Raw genomic sequence first — 17,017 nt, 5'->3', positions numbered from 1 at the left:
TCAGGGCGCATATAAATATATGTATACATACTGACCCGGCAAACGTTGCTTTGCCTCCAGCGAATGCTTATGTGCCACGGTACATTCATCCACACAGTGGCCATCGATGATTGTTTTTTAAAGTTACAAACTGCATCTGGATTATTTTGATTGTTCAGTGGCAACTTGAATGCCGAATGAGCTGTTCTGCCTCCATCTTATAAAGTACATGCAATGCCAGATTATGGAACGGCTAATGCGATGCCTTTTTTTGCTCGTATCTCGGCAAGAAGTAACGAAATAAGGAATGTTTTGCCACTCAAAAAGTAAATTTGTTAAAATTTATAAGGTTCACTTGGCATTGGTAGCAATGAACCTACATTGCGGTAAACTTGGCCTTTGATTTTGAATGTAGAATTAAATTGTTGACCATTTGCAGCAGTATTTTGAACTATTTCCCCTTCATTTGAAAAAATGAATTGAATTTTCGAATTGATTGCAAAAACAGCAAAGAATCTGGATCAGTACCAATAAGGAAGCCGTGCAATGGTTCCGGCGGTATTTCAATTTCTGGGAGTTTTACTTTTCCTGATGAGCAACACATCCCGACCGGCTCATTTTTAAATTTAAGGGCATAGCAGTGCGGGCATTCCAATGTACCAATCAATCGTGAATTGTGATGCACGTAACTACGCCATGCTTACACGGACATCTGCATTGCTTTGTTGCCTTTCTTCATCTGATCTTTAAGCTCTGCTATCTTGCTTCTAGATTTGAGTGTTCGACGACTCAAATTAGCCTCCTTGCGTTTTCGTGACATTGCTGTCTGTTAATCAAACATAAATAAATGAAGTTGAAAAACTGTTTGATGATAAACAGTGACGTAATATCGTATTTGATGGCTCATTATTTGCCTTACCTTTTATACTAATAAATCACGTTCACGTATTAATAAAATGTGCATGAATAATTGTTTAACATGAGAGCATGACCGAACACAGTCACTGTTATCAAGCCTACTGGGTAAATTCTCAATGACAATGCAAAGATCCTCTATGGAAATCAATGCTTCATTATACATTGCGTCACTGAATAATATCGTAAGGTCGTTGCGTCAAAAAAGAAAAAAAAAAATTAATGGTGGCCTACCCTTTAAACTTAGGGCCATGAAAAATAGATGTTGGCCGATTCTCAGACCTACCCGACTTGCACACAACATTTCGTGAGAATCGGTCGAACAGTTTCGGAGGAGTTAGGCAACAAACGAGAGAATTTTATATATAAGATTATATATAGCGCAGCGAGTTTCGGTGGCCGTCTACTTCTCAAACGATTCTGGCTTCCCTCTAATTTTTTGTGCCTACCTCCGAACCATCGCCGACAGCTAAAGGGCGATTTTTTAGCTATTATCTTTTTGGCAACACTGATTTAAACAGCTGACGCACGTTTCGTGTTTTGTTTCACTGTCAAACATCTTCAGTTTGGTCTATAATTTAACCATGAATCGTCTCACAAACGAACAACGCTTGCAACATATTGAATTTTAATATCAAAATGCGTGCTCTGTTAAGAAAGTTCATCGCGCGCTTTTTCCGTTTTATGTTCAGTTTAATCGACCCACTGGAGCGGCTATTCGGGCTATTGTGACTAAATATCGCACCAAATTTATATTAGTGGACATTAACCCACCAACACGCTTACGTAAAGTGCGAACTGAAGAAAATATCGCAGCTGTATCGACCAGTGTTAATGATGACCACGAATGATAGATTCGTCGCCGTTCGCAGCGCTACCGTGAGATGATATCCAATTTATTTTTGCCCAGATATTCTACTCATTCTGCACTTCTTTTATGCACACATACATACACATGCATCAACACGTACATATAATCACGCGCTCTGCTAAGCAGCGACTGCGCTTGGGCTGCGCTGCAGTGTGGGCAATATTATGAGAACTTATTTGTTGAATAATCTCTTTTGTAGACGGACAATCGTAATGCAACTTTCAGAGCATGATTATATGATTAGAATGTGAGTACATTCCAAATTCCAAATTACGAATTGTACAAAATCTGTAAATTAAAAAATCTTTGTATTCATCAACTTCATATACACAGTAAATCTGAAATCTCCAGGTCTAAAAGTGTTCAAATTAGACTGAAAAAACAAAATCGTCGTCTTGATCAAGAACCCATTGAAAATGGGAGATCATGGTATAATGATTTTGTTAAAAGTATGTAGCAAGAAAAATGAGGCGTGGCAGACCCCACAAGGTATGTATATTCTTGATCAGGCCGACGAGCTGAGTCAATTTGTCCGTCTGTCTGTCTGTCCGTATGTTTGGACGCTAGAGACTTACAATTTTTAGACTCATTCACGAAAGTGAAATGAGTATATTGGTTTTGTGCAATGTCCGTCTTGCTGTCCGTCCGTCTGTCCGTCTGTCCGTATGAACGCAATCTATTTCGGCGCTATTGAACCTAGAGACTTGAAATTTGGAACACATACTCGTGTATATCTCCGATTTATAAAGTGTTAAAATTTTCCCGAACCGCCCACTAGGGGCGTGGCAAATCGGAAAATGCATTTTCCGATATACCAGAAATCATGTTTGTTAAAGAGCTAGAAAGCTGAAATTTGGTATGTAGGTCCGTGCCAACCACCCAAGATCACGAACTATAGCGGGTATATCTCCGCCCATTGGGGGCGTGGCAAATCGGATAAAAATGTATTTCCTAAAGTTATAAACCTAGAATGCTGAAATTTTGCATGTAAGCTAATGTTTTAATTCTATGAAGATGGGTGAAAAAATTATATATCTACGCCCACTAGGGGCGTGGCAAATCGGACCTGAAGATATAGTGATTTTTCGAATTCTGCTATATTTTAGGCACTATTGATGCTAGAGATCTGAAATTTGGTATATATACGCGGGTTGGTCACCCAAGTCCAACGAGCTATGGTAGATATATGTCCGCCCATAGGGGGCGTGACAAACCGCAAAAGTTTATATCTCCTACAGTTTAAGAGCTAGAAGCTTAAAATTTGAATAGTTAAGTGGTAGCCTCCTCTATCGATGCCCCAAAAATAATTTTTAAGCCTCTTTAGGGGCGTGGCATATCGAAAAATACCCTGTAATTTTCACATTTTTTGAGCGTAAGAATTCAAATTTTGCAATTAGGTTACCGGTTGCTCGTTCTAAGAACTGGCCAAAAATGAGGAGTCTACGGCCATTAGGGGCGTGGCAATCGGCATTTATAGTAGCCATATCGCGGCATTTATATGCGTCAGCCATCTATTTATGTATTTGTACATATAAATAGGCTTAATAGGCATTGATAGCACGGAAGGAAACATTTTTATAAAATTAATAAAATATAAAAAGCTAAAATAACAAAAAAAATTTGCAATTTACAAAAAAAAAGTTTTCCGCGGGATTTGAACTCGCACCCAAGCGAATAGCATGTTCATGTCAAAATATCTAAAATAAAGATCGCCGGCGCCTCAGCCTACAGCACCACCGCGTCGTTTTGATCAACAGTAGTTAAAACAAAATCACATTATTGTTATGACGCCACATAGCAAAGAAAAGACAGTGTAGCGGCTGGAAATTCAAAAACAATGCAAAGACAAATCAATCGCAGCGAGATTCTTGGAATATGCTACAGTACGCATTTATGTGTACATACATACACATATACAAATGAGCGCGTGTATAAGGCTGGAATGCTTGATGCTATGCGTGCAGACTTACATATATACATATGCATGTATTTGCGTACATGTATTTGAGGGCTATTTAAGAAGAAAATTTAAACTTATAAAATTATTCGACTAAGAAAAAGAAGAGTATTAAGTGCCATTCAGTCAAGCTCGCACCTTCCCAATAAAATATCTATTATATAAAAACCAAAATATGTATGAAAAAAAATAACACCAAAGAGGTTCGAACCTCCTATTCTAACATTATTTGCGTCGCCTCTAGCACCCGCACCACTGCTTTGCTTGACCAGTTACTAAAATTGAATAGCTTATTAAGAGAGCGTCATCAGACAAAACTACAGTAACGGCTAGAAAGTCCAGAAATCAATCGAAATTCTAAAAATGTGAGAAAAGGCGCGCTTCTGTCTGTACGCATAGAATAGACGATGAGTGTGTGCACATGTATAGGAAAATCGCGCTGATCTGCTGCTAGCTTGAAGCCGGTATCCAATATATGGATATAAATACATATATATTATTAAAAGTCAAAATTGTATAAATTATATACAAATGTATGTAATTTGAATGCAATTATGCAGTGATCATAGCAATAGCTATCTATGATTTTCCAATTTTAATAGGATCATGCCCTGTTTTTTGTTGCGCACTAGACTTGAAAATTGCACTATATACTCTGGTTGACAGCGTTTGTGCTGTGAATGAGTCTTTTGCAATCGGTATCGCCCGACTGCAACGTTCTTACTTGTTTTTTAAATGACCTATATATAGCGCGGATGTTTACCTTTAGTAATAGTAACTCATACCGTTACTTTGTTATCGATTAAAACTTTTTATCGAAAATCAGTTATAAAATTATATCTCCTACATATTAAAAGCTAGAGTCTCAAATTTTAAATATATGTTTAGATGCATTTTATATAATTTGATTTTTGTTAAAATTTACCTCCCACCCCTATATCCACCCCCTCACCCTTAAGTTTGTAAAAGTACGAGTATGTTTTCCAAATTTCAAGTCTCTAGCTTCAATAGCGCCGAAATAGATTGCGTTCATACGGACAGACGGACGGACAGCAGGACGGACATTGCACAAAACCAATATACTCATTTCACTTTCGTGAATGAGTATAAAAATCTTTAGTCGGGACACTCGACAACTGATATTTGAATCTATAGTAAAAATTAACACATTTTGAACACTTATATTCATAATAAATTTTTTTTAGGACCTTTCGTTCATTCAACTTAAAAAAAAAATCATCTACTTTGGGAATTCAAAAAACTTCTGAGAGCCCCCCTCTTCTGCGAAGAAATTTAGATTTAACTAAATCATATCTGCATTCAGGAGGATATAATTATAACAAAAGAAGACCTCTAATGAGATCCTTGCAGAATGTCAGCGACTCTACCGATGTAAGTAGCTATTTATATTTTTTTTACTCTTTAAAAAAGCAAAAAACCAAAAAAAAAACTAAACTAATTCTTAATAGAAATAAATAAGAAAACTCTAGTCGAGAGTGCTCCACTAGATAATACTTTGAATCAAACTAAACTAGTAAAAAAGCTCAAGTCGAGAGGCTCGGCTCGGGACTCCTCGGTTACGAGATCCCCTAAACCCTTAAAACAACTCATATTATAATCATTATTCGCACATATACACACAGACAGTATCTTGGGGCGGTGGGTGCATTTCAACTAAAATCAAAATTCTATAAAGCTCATATGATTCTATATTTCAAAATTAGTGACTCTAGCTTTAAAGATGTAGCAGATATAAATTTATTGCTGGTTTTTGATAATGTTTTTAACGGAACAGGTTATCGATTTTTGAAGCACGTAGTATACACCTAAGAAAAAATGTCAAGTCTCTAAATTTTGTATCTTCTGAGATCGACGTATTCAAGCATACGGACGGACGGACAGACAGACAGACAGACAGACAGACAGACAGACACACAGACGGGCAGGGCTAAATCGACTCAGCCCGTCGCCCGGATCAAGAATATATACATTGTGGGGTCTACCACGCCTCCTTATGCCTGTTACACACATTTCAACAAAACCATTATACCCTGATTTCCCATTTTCAATTGGTTCAGGATATAACAAGTAAGAAAACTCTAGTCGTGACTGCTCGACAGGAAATACCCTGAATCAGATTAATAACAAGTAAGAACTTTGCAGTCGGGCGTTACTGACTGCGGAATACTCATTCACATCCGATCAGCAATTTAGCAGCTCAGTGTAGCTCTAATACTGTAGAAAATGCAGGTTTTCCCGATTTGCCACGCCCATACTGGGCGTAGACAACTCATTTTTGGTCAGTTCTTAGAACGAGTTAACGGTACCCTAACTGCAAAATTTGACTTCTTACGCTCAAAAAATGTGAAAATTACAGGGTATTTTTCGATATGCCACGCCCCTAAAGAGGCGTAAAAATATAGCAGAATTGAAAAAATCAATATATATTCAGGTCCAATTTGCCACGCCCCTAATGGGCGTAGACATATAATTTTTTATTAGTCTCTATAGAAAGCTTTAAAACTCTAGGAGATACAGTTTTATCCGATTTACCACGCCCCCTTTGAGCCTAGATATATCCGCCACAGCTTGGGTGGTCGATGCGGATCTACATTCTAAATTTCAGTTTTCTAGCTCTTCAACTAATATGATATCTGGTATATCGAAAACTGCATTTTCTGATTCGCCACGCCCCTTGTGAATGAGTATAATAATTCACTTTCATGAATGAGTATAAAAAAGCTATTTCGATATACATACTTAAAAATATAAATAAAATAAAAAACTCATTTACTTACCAATGCAGTTAATGCTTTACGCCATACTCTGGATGGACTATTGTCACAATATAACACATTTTTGTCTCGTTGCAAAATATATTTTCCCATAATTCTGCTGACTGACTAATCATTTTATTTTTTCAATATTAATCGATGAATGCAGCGGTTTCTTACACGCAACTCTTGAAGAGTATCTATATTGTGTATGGCTTGATGTACTGTTTCATGTGAGACAACTAAGTCACTCTCTTGCTTCAGGTCTCTGGCAAGTGCCCCTACTATAGACTTGCGGAATTTCGTGAATCTTCCGTATAATTAGACAGTTTCACTGTTATAAATCCTTTTTTACGTCCACCTGTTTCTTAACATATGTATATATTATATATGTATACATTACATGTCCTGAATACTAAAATACCACTGTGGTAACTATAAGCAGTGAATCTATTTTAGTTTTGCCAGCGCTGCATCCAAAAGTGAGGTGGCGTAGTGAGTAGCGGCGGGACGCTCGATTGAGAAGTCGCGGGTTCGAATCCCGAGTGGTGCAACTAATGTTAATTTTTTAATTTTTTTTTTAAATATTTATACATTTTGTTAAATGAGTTTTCTATTTAATTTATATTTTTAAATACACCGAAATTGAAATTTTACCCATACTAAATGTGCGTTTTTATACCCTGAACCCATCGAAAATGGGCAATCAGGGTATAATGGTTTTGTGAAAAAGTATGTAACGGGCAGAAGGAGGCGTGGCAGCCCCTACAAAGTATATATATTCTTGATCAGCGACGAGCTGCGTCGATATAGCCCTGTCCGTTTGTCCGTTTGTCCGTCCGTCCGTATGAGTGCGTCGATCTCAGACGTTATAAGAGCTGGAGAGCTGAAATTTGGCAATCGATACAAAGATTTTGTAATTTACAGATTTTGGATACCACGCATTTCAAGTACTAGAGAATTGTGCATTGGAATGTACACACATATTCACCTTATGATTACGCTCTGAAAGTTTCATTAAGATCGTATGTCTACAAAAGAAATTATTCAACAAATAAATTCTCATAATATTGCCCACACTGCAGCGCAGCCCAAGCGCAGTCGCTGCTTACTGCACAGTTAGCAGAGCGCAGGCTTATGTGTGCTTGTGGATGTATGTGTATGTATGTGTGCATAAAAGAAGTGCAGAATGATTAGAATATCAGCTTAGAGGGTTCAGGGTATCTTCTAGTCGAGCAGTCTCGACTGGAGCCTTCTTAGTTGTTATTAGATTAGTTATTCTAGCAGATTCTTAGAATCACATCAGCAGTTAGTTTGATGTAGTTTTGCTAGATGGCGCTGCAGCAGTGAATATATTTCAATTTTGCCAAAGGGGCTTGCAAAAGTGAGGTGGCGTAGTGAGTAGCGGCGTGACGCTCGATCGAGAAATCGCGGGTTCGAATCATGAGCGGTACAACTGATGTTAATTTTTATACTCATTCACGAAAGTGAATTATTATACTCATTCACGAAAGTGAATTAGTATATTGGTTTTGTGCAATGTCCGTCTTGCTGTTCGTCCGTCTGTCCGTCCGTCCGTGTGTATGAACGCGTCTATCTCGGAAGATATAAGAGCTACATACTTAAAATTGTTTTTTTGGGTCCGTGTATATCACGCGAATTATGGTTTTATTTATCTATATATAAAAGAGAGTTGTGTAAAAGTGTACCGAGACTTATAACTTGATATGTGCTGTACCAATTTTCATGGTTTTTGATTTGTTGGATTTGTCTCCGCCACGAGTAGGATCTTAAAAATACTGAAAAAATTTTACGAATACTTGAAAAACGCGGGTTTTTCCCTAAAGATTCAAATTTCCATTTATACTCAGTAGGCTTGATAACAGTGACAGTTTTCATTCCTGATGATTTGAATCGAGCAGCGTTTCGATATGATTGCACCATTGACTACAGCTTGAATCGTTTAGTTTGCATTGGTCCAATGGACGTATTGAAGTTTGCTGGTGAAACGCCCGGTTTGTGATGCCTTAGTGGTAAAGTGACATTGCCATTAGTGGTTCCGCCACCAGAGCCTGTTCTATGGCGAAACACTAGAATCACATTTTCTAGCGAACACTCAAGAAAAAATGCCTGTTTCCAAATGACTTCTTTTGGGGCGGAAATTATTGGAGACGTATATAAACCGACATTTAAGGTAATTTACGTTAAAAATTTTATTTTCTGATTGTAAAAAAAAAAAAAAATTTGGAATAATGTAGTTTGTTAGATTTCTGTAAAAAGTGTTTGTAAATCTAACTATAACTATGGCTTTGAATTTAAAGATTCAAGGCCAGATTTGCCATCGCTTTGGATCATTGCAACCTATTGAAGATGCACAGCACAAATTCTTGCAAATATACTTCATGGGCAATATGGAAGAACAACTTGACCGGCGTCAAGAAATCAACACAGCTATGAAAAGAGCAATTCTCCAAGATTAGCAGCAAATGCTTCACGAACTTCATGCATTTGTCAAGCTGTTCAAGACTGCTTTAGAGCGCATGCCAAGAGATGACTATAAAGTAGTAATCAGAGCAGATAAAACACCAGCTGGGACACATGAACGCACATTTAATGCTCCAACAATCGATGAAGTAAAATCAATCATTGTTTTCATATTAACTTTATATACATTTCATTCTGATTGCTTTTGGTACACAAAAAAAGTTATCACTCTTAATTTAGTAGAGAGTATCTGTAAGAGTCGTAAACCTATTAGGGGTTCTAAAATACAATTTTTACGATCAACAAATCACAGGGCCAATCTTTGACTATTTGTGGCCTCAATCTCATGGTCAATTGTACGTGGCATGCCCACGTGTTGGCAAACCATCCGCATTATTTGTTCTTGCACCTGACCAAAAAGCGAAGAATGTCGTTTACCACAAGGTGCTTGAATGAAAATCCGATTAATAAATTAACCAGAGTGTATCCCAACCTGAACAACATAGCTTTCAACAATTTTTTACCTAGAAATAATGGATAGGGCAATGCAACGTTTGCCGGGCCAGCATAATAAAAACTGTAAATCACTGAAACAAAAATGTCTTTAGATATTTATATATATAAATATATATATAAAAACAATATCTTCGGATATTACAATTTTGCTTTAATGATAATAAAAACTTCTGTTCTGTTCGGAATGAATCTTAAGACTGAATGTAAAGTTTTCTTTGGCTATGCAAATGCCTGTTTTGCTTATATTTATTGTTACTTTTCTTTCGCATATACAAATGCCTGTTTTGCTTATATTTGTTGTTGCTAGCTGCGCATTTACAACGGAGGCGGCGGCGACGCTTACGTTGTTTATGCTTTGGTAATCTGATCTCTTTTTAAATATTTCTGCATGATTGTGCTGATCTGGTCATTATCGTTATTCCCATGCACAAGTGCATTTGGTTGTGCATCTTGTATGAGCATATTTGGTTATGTAATTTGCATAAGCATATTTGGTTGCATAGCTCGCGCATATCGAGGTTTTCTCCCAAAATCGATAACTACTCATGATATTTGGGGCGGTGGGTGAATTTTAACAAAAAATCGAAAAAAAATCTTTAAAATTTATATGAAACTTTTTTTTTTCAATTTTGTGACTCTAGCTTTAACGATGTAGCAGATATAAATTTATTACTGGTTTTTGATATTGTTTTCAATCGATAACAAAATAATGGGGAAAGCTATCGATTTTTAAAGCAAAACTCGATATGCGCGTAGTATACATGGACCTAAGAAAAAAATTTCAAGTCTCTAAATTTTACATCTTTTGAGAACGACGCGCTCATACATACGGACGGACAGACGGACAGATAGACAGACACGGCCAAATCGGCTCATCGCCTTGATCAAGAATATATACTTGGTGGGGTCTGCGATGATTCCTTCTGCCTGTTAGTATGTCACAAAACCATTACACCCTGATATTCCATTTTCATTGGATGCAGGGTATAAAAAGCAAATTATTAAAGACATACCTAACCACGGATCAAACTTTGCAAAAGAATATAAAGATATTTGCAATAATAAGCCGATGGACCACAATTATGCGAAACTTATTGATACCCCAAATCAAATATCAATTTGAAATCTCCAGGTCTAATGGAATTAAAAATACGCTGAACAAACGAAAATAATTAATCGATTATTCTCGATAAGTTATCTAAAAATATGATAAACTCGTACTCTGTATGGTATACACGAGTATGCAAGTCTCTCTTTTAAGTCTCTAGCTTTTATATATTTTGAGATCGACGCGTTCATACGGACAAGCGGACATGGCTATATCGACTCTGCTCGTCGCCCGATCTTTGTCGATCTTCGTCGTCTGATCTTTTAGGTATGCCCTAACTGCAGCTAGAATGAAACGATTGACACGTTCAGCCGCATTACTCTGTGGTGAGTATAAAACGGTATAAACATGTCTCAACCCCAATTCTGTCATTAGCACAGAGCTGTGTACCATTGTCGCTCACTAAGACTTCGGGAACTCCAAAACAGTGAAATATATTCTTCAGCAAAAATTCCTGAATAGCAGATGAAGTAAACTTCTTTTAAGGACACATCCAATGAAATTTGCTAAAATGGTCTAGAACAATAGGTAAACATATATTTACTTTTAGTTCTCGGATACGGTCCCAAAATATCAACATAAAGCCTTTGAAATGGTCTGCATGTGGTGGGCTAACAATTTGATTAGAAGATTTAGTTTCCTTGCAGGTGTCACAACAACAGATGTAAGTACGGACATCGTTAGCCAATGCCGACCCACAGTGTAACGAAATCGCACAATCATAAGTGATGAATAATTAAACATTTCTTTATTTTATATGAACTATAACAGCCAATTGCTGGTACGCTCAACTTGTCCGTTCGTTTGCTTACTCAATACTCAATATGTTTATCGACTTAACCGATAATTGATCTCGATACGGGTCTTCATTCGCCGATAATAATTAAAGCTACAAATTATGCTAAAAAATGACAAATATGCTAAATAATGATAAATGAGCAGAAAAATGACAAATGGTTCCTCAACAATGAGCTTGTATAAGCACATCTGATATATGTCGTCTGGGAACCCATAACTTCCACAAACTCTCATCCTGGTCTTCCAAGCCTTTGGAATGTTCTGTTCGAATATAAATAAACTGGCTAGAGATCTTAATGTCTGGGAATTTGGATTTCTCAAGAGAAAATTTCTTCTTGAGTTCCTGGTACTCAGGGCCAAAGAAAGCATCTGAGTCTAAGTTGACGATCGGACCGATTTTTAGCGCTGCAACTTCTTCTTCGCAAATCCATGACAGGAGTTCCGGAATTATGTGATTTTTGCACATCTATGAGAATTGGTAAATTTCAAAGGCTGCAGGCGGGAAATCCGTCGGGTAAGTCTGCCGGAAGCGTTTTGTTGACGTAAGTTGTTGTAAGCCACACCAGGCTTGAGTGATCCATAACAACTTTAAATTCCTGCATTTCTAAATAGCACCTAAATTTCTCTATTACCAAAACTACGGCCGCAGATTCTCGTTCCGTTACACTATAGTTTCGCTGTGCGCGACTCAGTTTCTTTGACATAAACGCAATCGGCATTTCATCATTTCCGGAGGATAACTGAATTAGCACGGCTCCAATTCTATAATCAGTGGCATCGTATTGCTTATAGAATTTTGCTCGAAATCGGGACTCTGTACAATTAGAGCTAGGGCATGTAAGTTCGGCGCAAATTTTTATTAACTTTTGATACCACCCAAAAATGCCTAGGAATCCCCGAACATGTTTATGGTTCTTAATACAATCAACCTTTCATGGGATCGGCACAGATACCGCCACTGCCTATGATATGTCCCAATAACTGACGCTTTTAACTCAAAACTGACTTTTCTCAATATTCAATCTTCAATTCGCTTTGCGAAATTGTTCTGCGAAGCGTACCAGGACTGCCTAATGATATCGTTGATCGCCTCTTCGGTTCTCAATTTGCCTTTGTAGGGGGCATTCTGTTGTTACTAAACGAACAATTCTGCCGGTTTTCCGACGAATGTTGGGTACAATTCATACACTGGGGCTCATACACATTAAGACACTACACCCGTAACAAAATATACGACATTTTTAAGAATCTCGATAAGCTCTTTCTCATCGATTCTAACTGAAGATTTGTCGATAAGATAAACAAAACCCTCATACAATTTTTTTGAAGGATTCACCCATTTTTTCTTTCGAGAACATATTAGCTCTTTACTGGCAAATTCGGATCTGTAGTCCTTATACTGCTGGCGTAATGAAATACAAAACTCGGGCCAAATAATACAATCTACCTTCTGTGGTATCTCCAATATCAATCCCTTGGTCTACCTACGAAGAGTGTACGCAAATGTTTGCATAAAGCATCTAGGTCTTCGTCCAACGGTACATAAGTTCGTCTAGATCCAAACCCTCATCAGTACCCTCAATAATAATTTGAGTATCTATGTCTTAATGATTTGGCCAAGTTTCGAGCCACTGCCCGAGTACTTGGACATGGGACTCATGGATCTGCCTGTTTCGATTGAGGCGAACAAGTTCCTGTCACTACCTTCAAATCTTGTATATTTATCACAGCTGCACAATTTGGACAAGTGTTGAGATTATTCAACCACTCTACTAGGCAACGTTTATGGTAAGTATACTTAAAACAAGTAAGAAAGCTCTAGTCGAGACAGCCCGACTACGAGATCCCCTGTACCCTTCGAGCAACTGATATTTCAAGAATTATTCGCATATGCACACATACACGCATACACACAGGCATACGCACGCACGCATAGACACGCATTGGATGCAGTGTTGGCTTACTATGGGAACTTAATTTTTTAATAACTTTTCTTGTTGATGGACTATCTTCATGAAACTTTCAGATTATGAATATAACATAGATATGCACAAGTCCCTAGTATTTGAAATACGCCTTTTACATATGTGAGAGTGAGGGAGTGAATTAAGGGTGGGGGTAAAATTTGAAAAAAACTTAAATTGTATAAAATGCATATAGGTATACATATAAAATTTGGACTCTACCTTTAAAGATGTAGGAGATATACATTTATTACTGGTTTTCGATAATGTTTTTAATCGATAACAAAATAACGGGGCAAGTTATCGATATTTAAAACAAAAGTCGATATACGCGTGCTATACACAGACCTAGGAAAAAAAAAGTCAAGTTTCTAGCTCTGATATCTTCTGAGATCGACGCGTTCAAAAATACGGACACACGGACAGAGCTAAATCGACTCAGCTCGTCGCCTTGATCAAGAATATATATACTTTATGGGGTCTGCCACGCCTCCTTCTGCCTGTTACATACATTTAACAAAACCATTATACCCTGATTTCCCATTGAAAATGGGTCCAAGGTATAAATAGTAATATAGCACGATTGAGTATTTTTCAAAACCTGACCACATACGTATGTCCCAATTTTTCCCAGCGTCATGGAATTACGTTACGGACTGCGAGCAAGAGACTTCAGATACCCTGAACCCTATAAGCTGATATTCTACTCATTCTGCACTTCTTTTATGCATACATGCATACACATGCATCCACACGCACGCATAATCATGCACTCTGTTATCTGCGCAGCTAGCAGCGACTGCGCTTGAGCTGCTCTGCAGTGTGGGCAATATTATGAGAATTTATTTGTCGAATAATTTCTTTTGTAGACTCAGAGCGTAATCATATAGTAATAATGTGAGTACATTCCAAAGTACAAGTCTCTAGTACTTGAAATTTGTTTTTTACAAATTGGGGGCGAAGGGAGCGTGATATCCGAAATCTGTAAACGATAAAATCTTCGTATCGATAAACTGTATATACACAGAAAGTCTGAAGTCTCTAGGGCTAAAAGTGTTCAAATTAGGCTGAAAAAAAAATCAATTATTCTCGATAAAAAAGTTATCGGATGCGTTATCGCATAAATATGATAAACTTGTACTGCGTATACATGCAAAATTTCAGCTCTCTAGCTCCTTTAACTTCTACGGACGGACGGACGAACGGACGAACGGACGGACAGACGGACAGGGCTATATCGACTCAGCTCGTCGTGCTGATCAAGAATATATATACTTTGTGGGGTCTGCGATGATTCCTTCTGCCCGTTACATACTTTTCAACAAAACCATTATACCCTGATTTCCCATTTTAAATGGGTTCAGGGTATAACAAGTAAGAAAGCTATAGTCGAGACTGCTCGACTACGAGATCCCCTGAACCTTTGGAGCAATAGCTATTTCAATAATTTTTCGCGTCTTTCAGCTTACACAAGGAACACGCACACACACAACACACACACACACACACGCATACAGACAGACAGACAGGGCCAAATCAACTCAGCTCGTCGCCCTGATCAAGAATATATATATAAACAGAAGTATTCCTTACCTTATCGAAAGCTAGTTGTTTAATTATATCTCCTACACCTTTAGAGCTAGAGCTTCCAAATTTTAAATGTAGGCTTATATATATTTTATACAATTTCGATTTTCGTTTCAATTTACCCCCCACTCCTATTTCTACCCCCTCACCTTCACCTTTGTAAAAAGCGTATTTCAAATACTAGAGACTTGTGCTTTTACTTGTATACTTGTATATCCGTATTATGATCATAATGTGAAAGTTTCATGAAGATCGTATGTCCACAAAAAAAGTTATTAAGCAATTAAGTTCTCATAGTAAGCGCACACTGCAGCCAATGCGTGTTTAGGCGTGGGTTCTTGTGTGCGTGTATGCTCGTATGTGTGTGTGTGCGTGTTTCTTGCGTAAGCAGAAAGACGGGAAAAATGATTGAAACAGCTATTGCTCGAAGGGTTCAGGGGATCTCGTAGTCGAGTAGCCTCCACTAGAGCTTTCTTACTTGTTGTTTTGTTTATTCTAATATTCTATTTGTATATTTATTTATATTTTCAAGGATTATCCTATTGCTCTTATATATCGTAGTTTTACTGTATAGTGATAGCTTGTTTTTCGGAGCAAGAAGCCATGTCATATTTCTGGCTCTCGCCATTACCGACTGCCTTATCATGGTAGTATGGGCCTTTAAATTTAGTTTCCTGTCCAGTAGGATACTTATATGACCCTTTTTTGTGGGATTGTGGAGCCCAGCATACTAATGTCACTACAAGACAAGGTTTTTTTGGTAAACGTGACATTTACGCACTTGCTGGTGTTGATGCCTATGTTCCGTTTTCTAGCCCATCCTTTAAAGCTATTTACGTACTGTTGCAAGGATTCCGTGGCTATGTTTATGCTAGGACTTCTGGTCAAAGCTGCAGTGTCATCTGCGTAGGCTTCTATCAAGACATGTTCCTCATCTAGTCCAGTAACTACATGTATGGTCGGCATATCAGCTGTGTATAGGTTGTACAGCGTAGGTCCAAGCACGCTACCCTGTGGGACACCTGTGCAAACTGAGCATTTCGAGGACTTTTCTCCATTCACAACAACTCTGAAGTATCTATCCGTGAGGAAGCTTGTAACAAGCTGAAATAGCTGCGGTGGTAAAATGTTCTTCAGTTTAAATCGGAGACCACACCCTGTCCAAAGCTTGTCGGATGTCCATAAAAACAGCAGCCGCATATATTTTTTGTTCTATAGCGTCGAGGGAGAAGTTGACTACACGATGAAATTGTTCCGGCGTGCCGTGCCCTTGTCTGAATCCGAACTGCCAATTCAGTATTTTTTGCTTTACAGGCTCGAGCTGTAAGATACGATCAAGGATCACACACTCTGTCATCTTCCCTAGCGCTGAGAGCAGGCTGATTGGAAGAAATCCTTCAACTTCTGTGTGGTCTTTTCCAGGTTTGGGTACCATCGCGATCAACGCCATCTTCCAGCAGGTTGGGAAGTGTCTCAGTCTAAGCATACTGTTGAGGATTAGGACTATATACAGTAGCGCTTTTTTAGTTAGTAGGTTTAAAGTTCTGTTATCCAGCAAGTCCCCCCAGGAGATTTTTTGGTTTTCAGTTTATTAATTTGCTGCACAATCTCTTGGAGAGTGACTGGAATTGCAGGCAGTGTCATCTGAAAAGGCGTCTCCAAACATAACTCTACATCTCCTCTTGTGCTGTCAGAAGTAAGATTAAATGGCTTAAATCTTTTCTCTAACCTGTCTGCAAAGATTTCGGCCTTCTGTTGACTGGAATAACACAAGCCATCCGATGGATTTTTAATTGGCATTTTCGGTATGGCGACCCTTTTAATCCAACTTGTAAGTTTCCAGTGTGTGTAATTGAAAGATATTCCATCAATTTTCTTCTGCTTGACTTTTGCAAGGACCTTTTGCAGCCGGTTTGATAGCCTAGCGTAGATCTGATGGACTCGAGTATCCCCGGTTCTTTAATACTCTCTTCTTACCCTTCTTTTAAGTCTTATGAGGGCGTCAGCATATGGGGGGAGAATATCTCTTCGATGTTGGATTTGTGGGCATTGGGTTACTGGAGT

General features: G+C 38.0%; 1 protein-coding gene and 1 long non-coding RNA gene across 7 annotated transcripts in view; both read left to right on the top strand.

Annotated features, from left to right (window-relative positions):
- The window catches only part of LOC6578187 (ras guanine nucleotide exchange factor Q), a 44,606-nt gene that overhangs the window by 22,324 nt on the left and 5,265 nt on the right, over positions 1-17,017 (top strand). For 3 of the 6 annotated variants that reach the window (XM_015166079.3, XM_015166080.3, XM_015166081.3), the window contains exon 3: positions 4,928-5,114. The exons of 1 other annotated variant lie outside the window; for it this stretch is intronic. In XM_015166079.3, the coding sequence (XP_015021565.1) occupies positions 4,928-5,114 (187 nt within the window). 2 more of the 6 variants (XM_044010727.1, XM_032728588.2) reach the window with 2 other exon arrangements.
- LOC116803838 lies at positions 178-2,125 on the top strand. Its single transcript, XR_004363844.2, has 3 exons — positions 178-1,773; positions 1,965-2,012; positions 2,099-2,125. It is a non-coding gene; the product is annotated as an uncharacterized LOC116803838 (long non-coding RNA).

The sequence above is a fragment of the Drosophila mojavensis genome, unplaced genomic scaffold, assembly GCF_018153725.1.
Source record: "Drosophila mojavensis isolate 15081-1352.22 unplaced genomic scaffold, ASM1815372v1 contig_108, whole genome shotgun sequence".
Classification (NCBI taxonomy): Eukaryota; Metazoa; Arthropoda; class Insecta; order Diptera; family Drosophilidae; genus Drosophila; species Drosophila mojavensis.
Note: the sequence above shows the minus strand (reverse complement) of the source record. Positions and strands in the feature narration are given on the sequence as shown.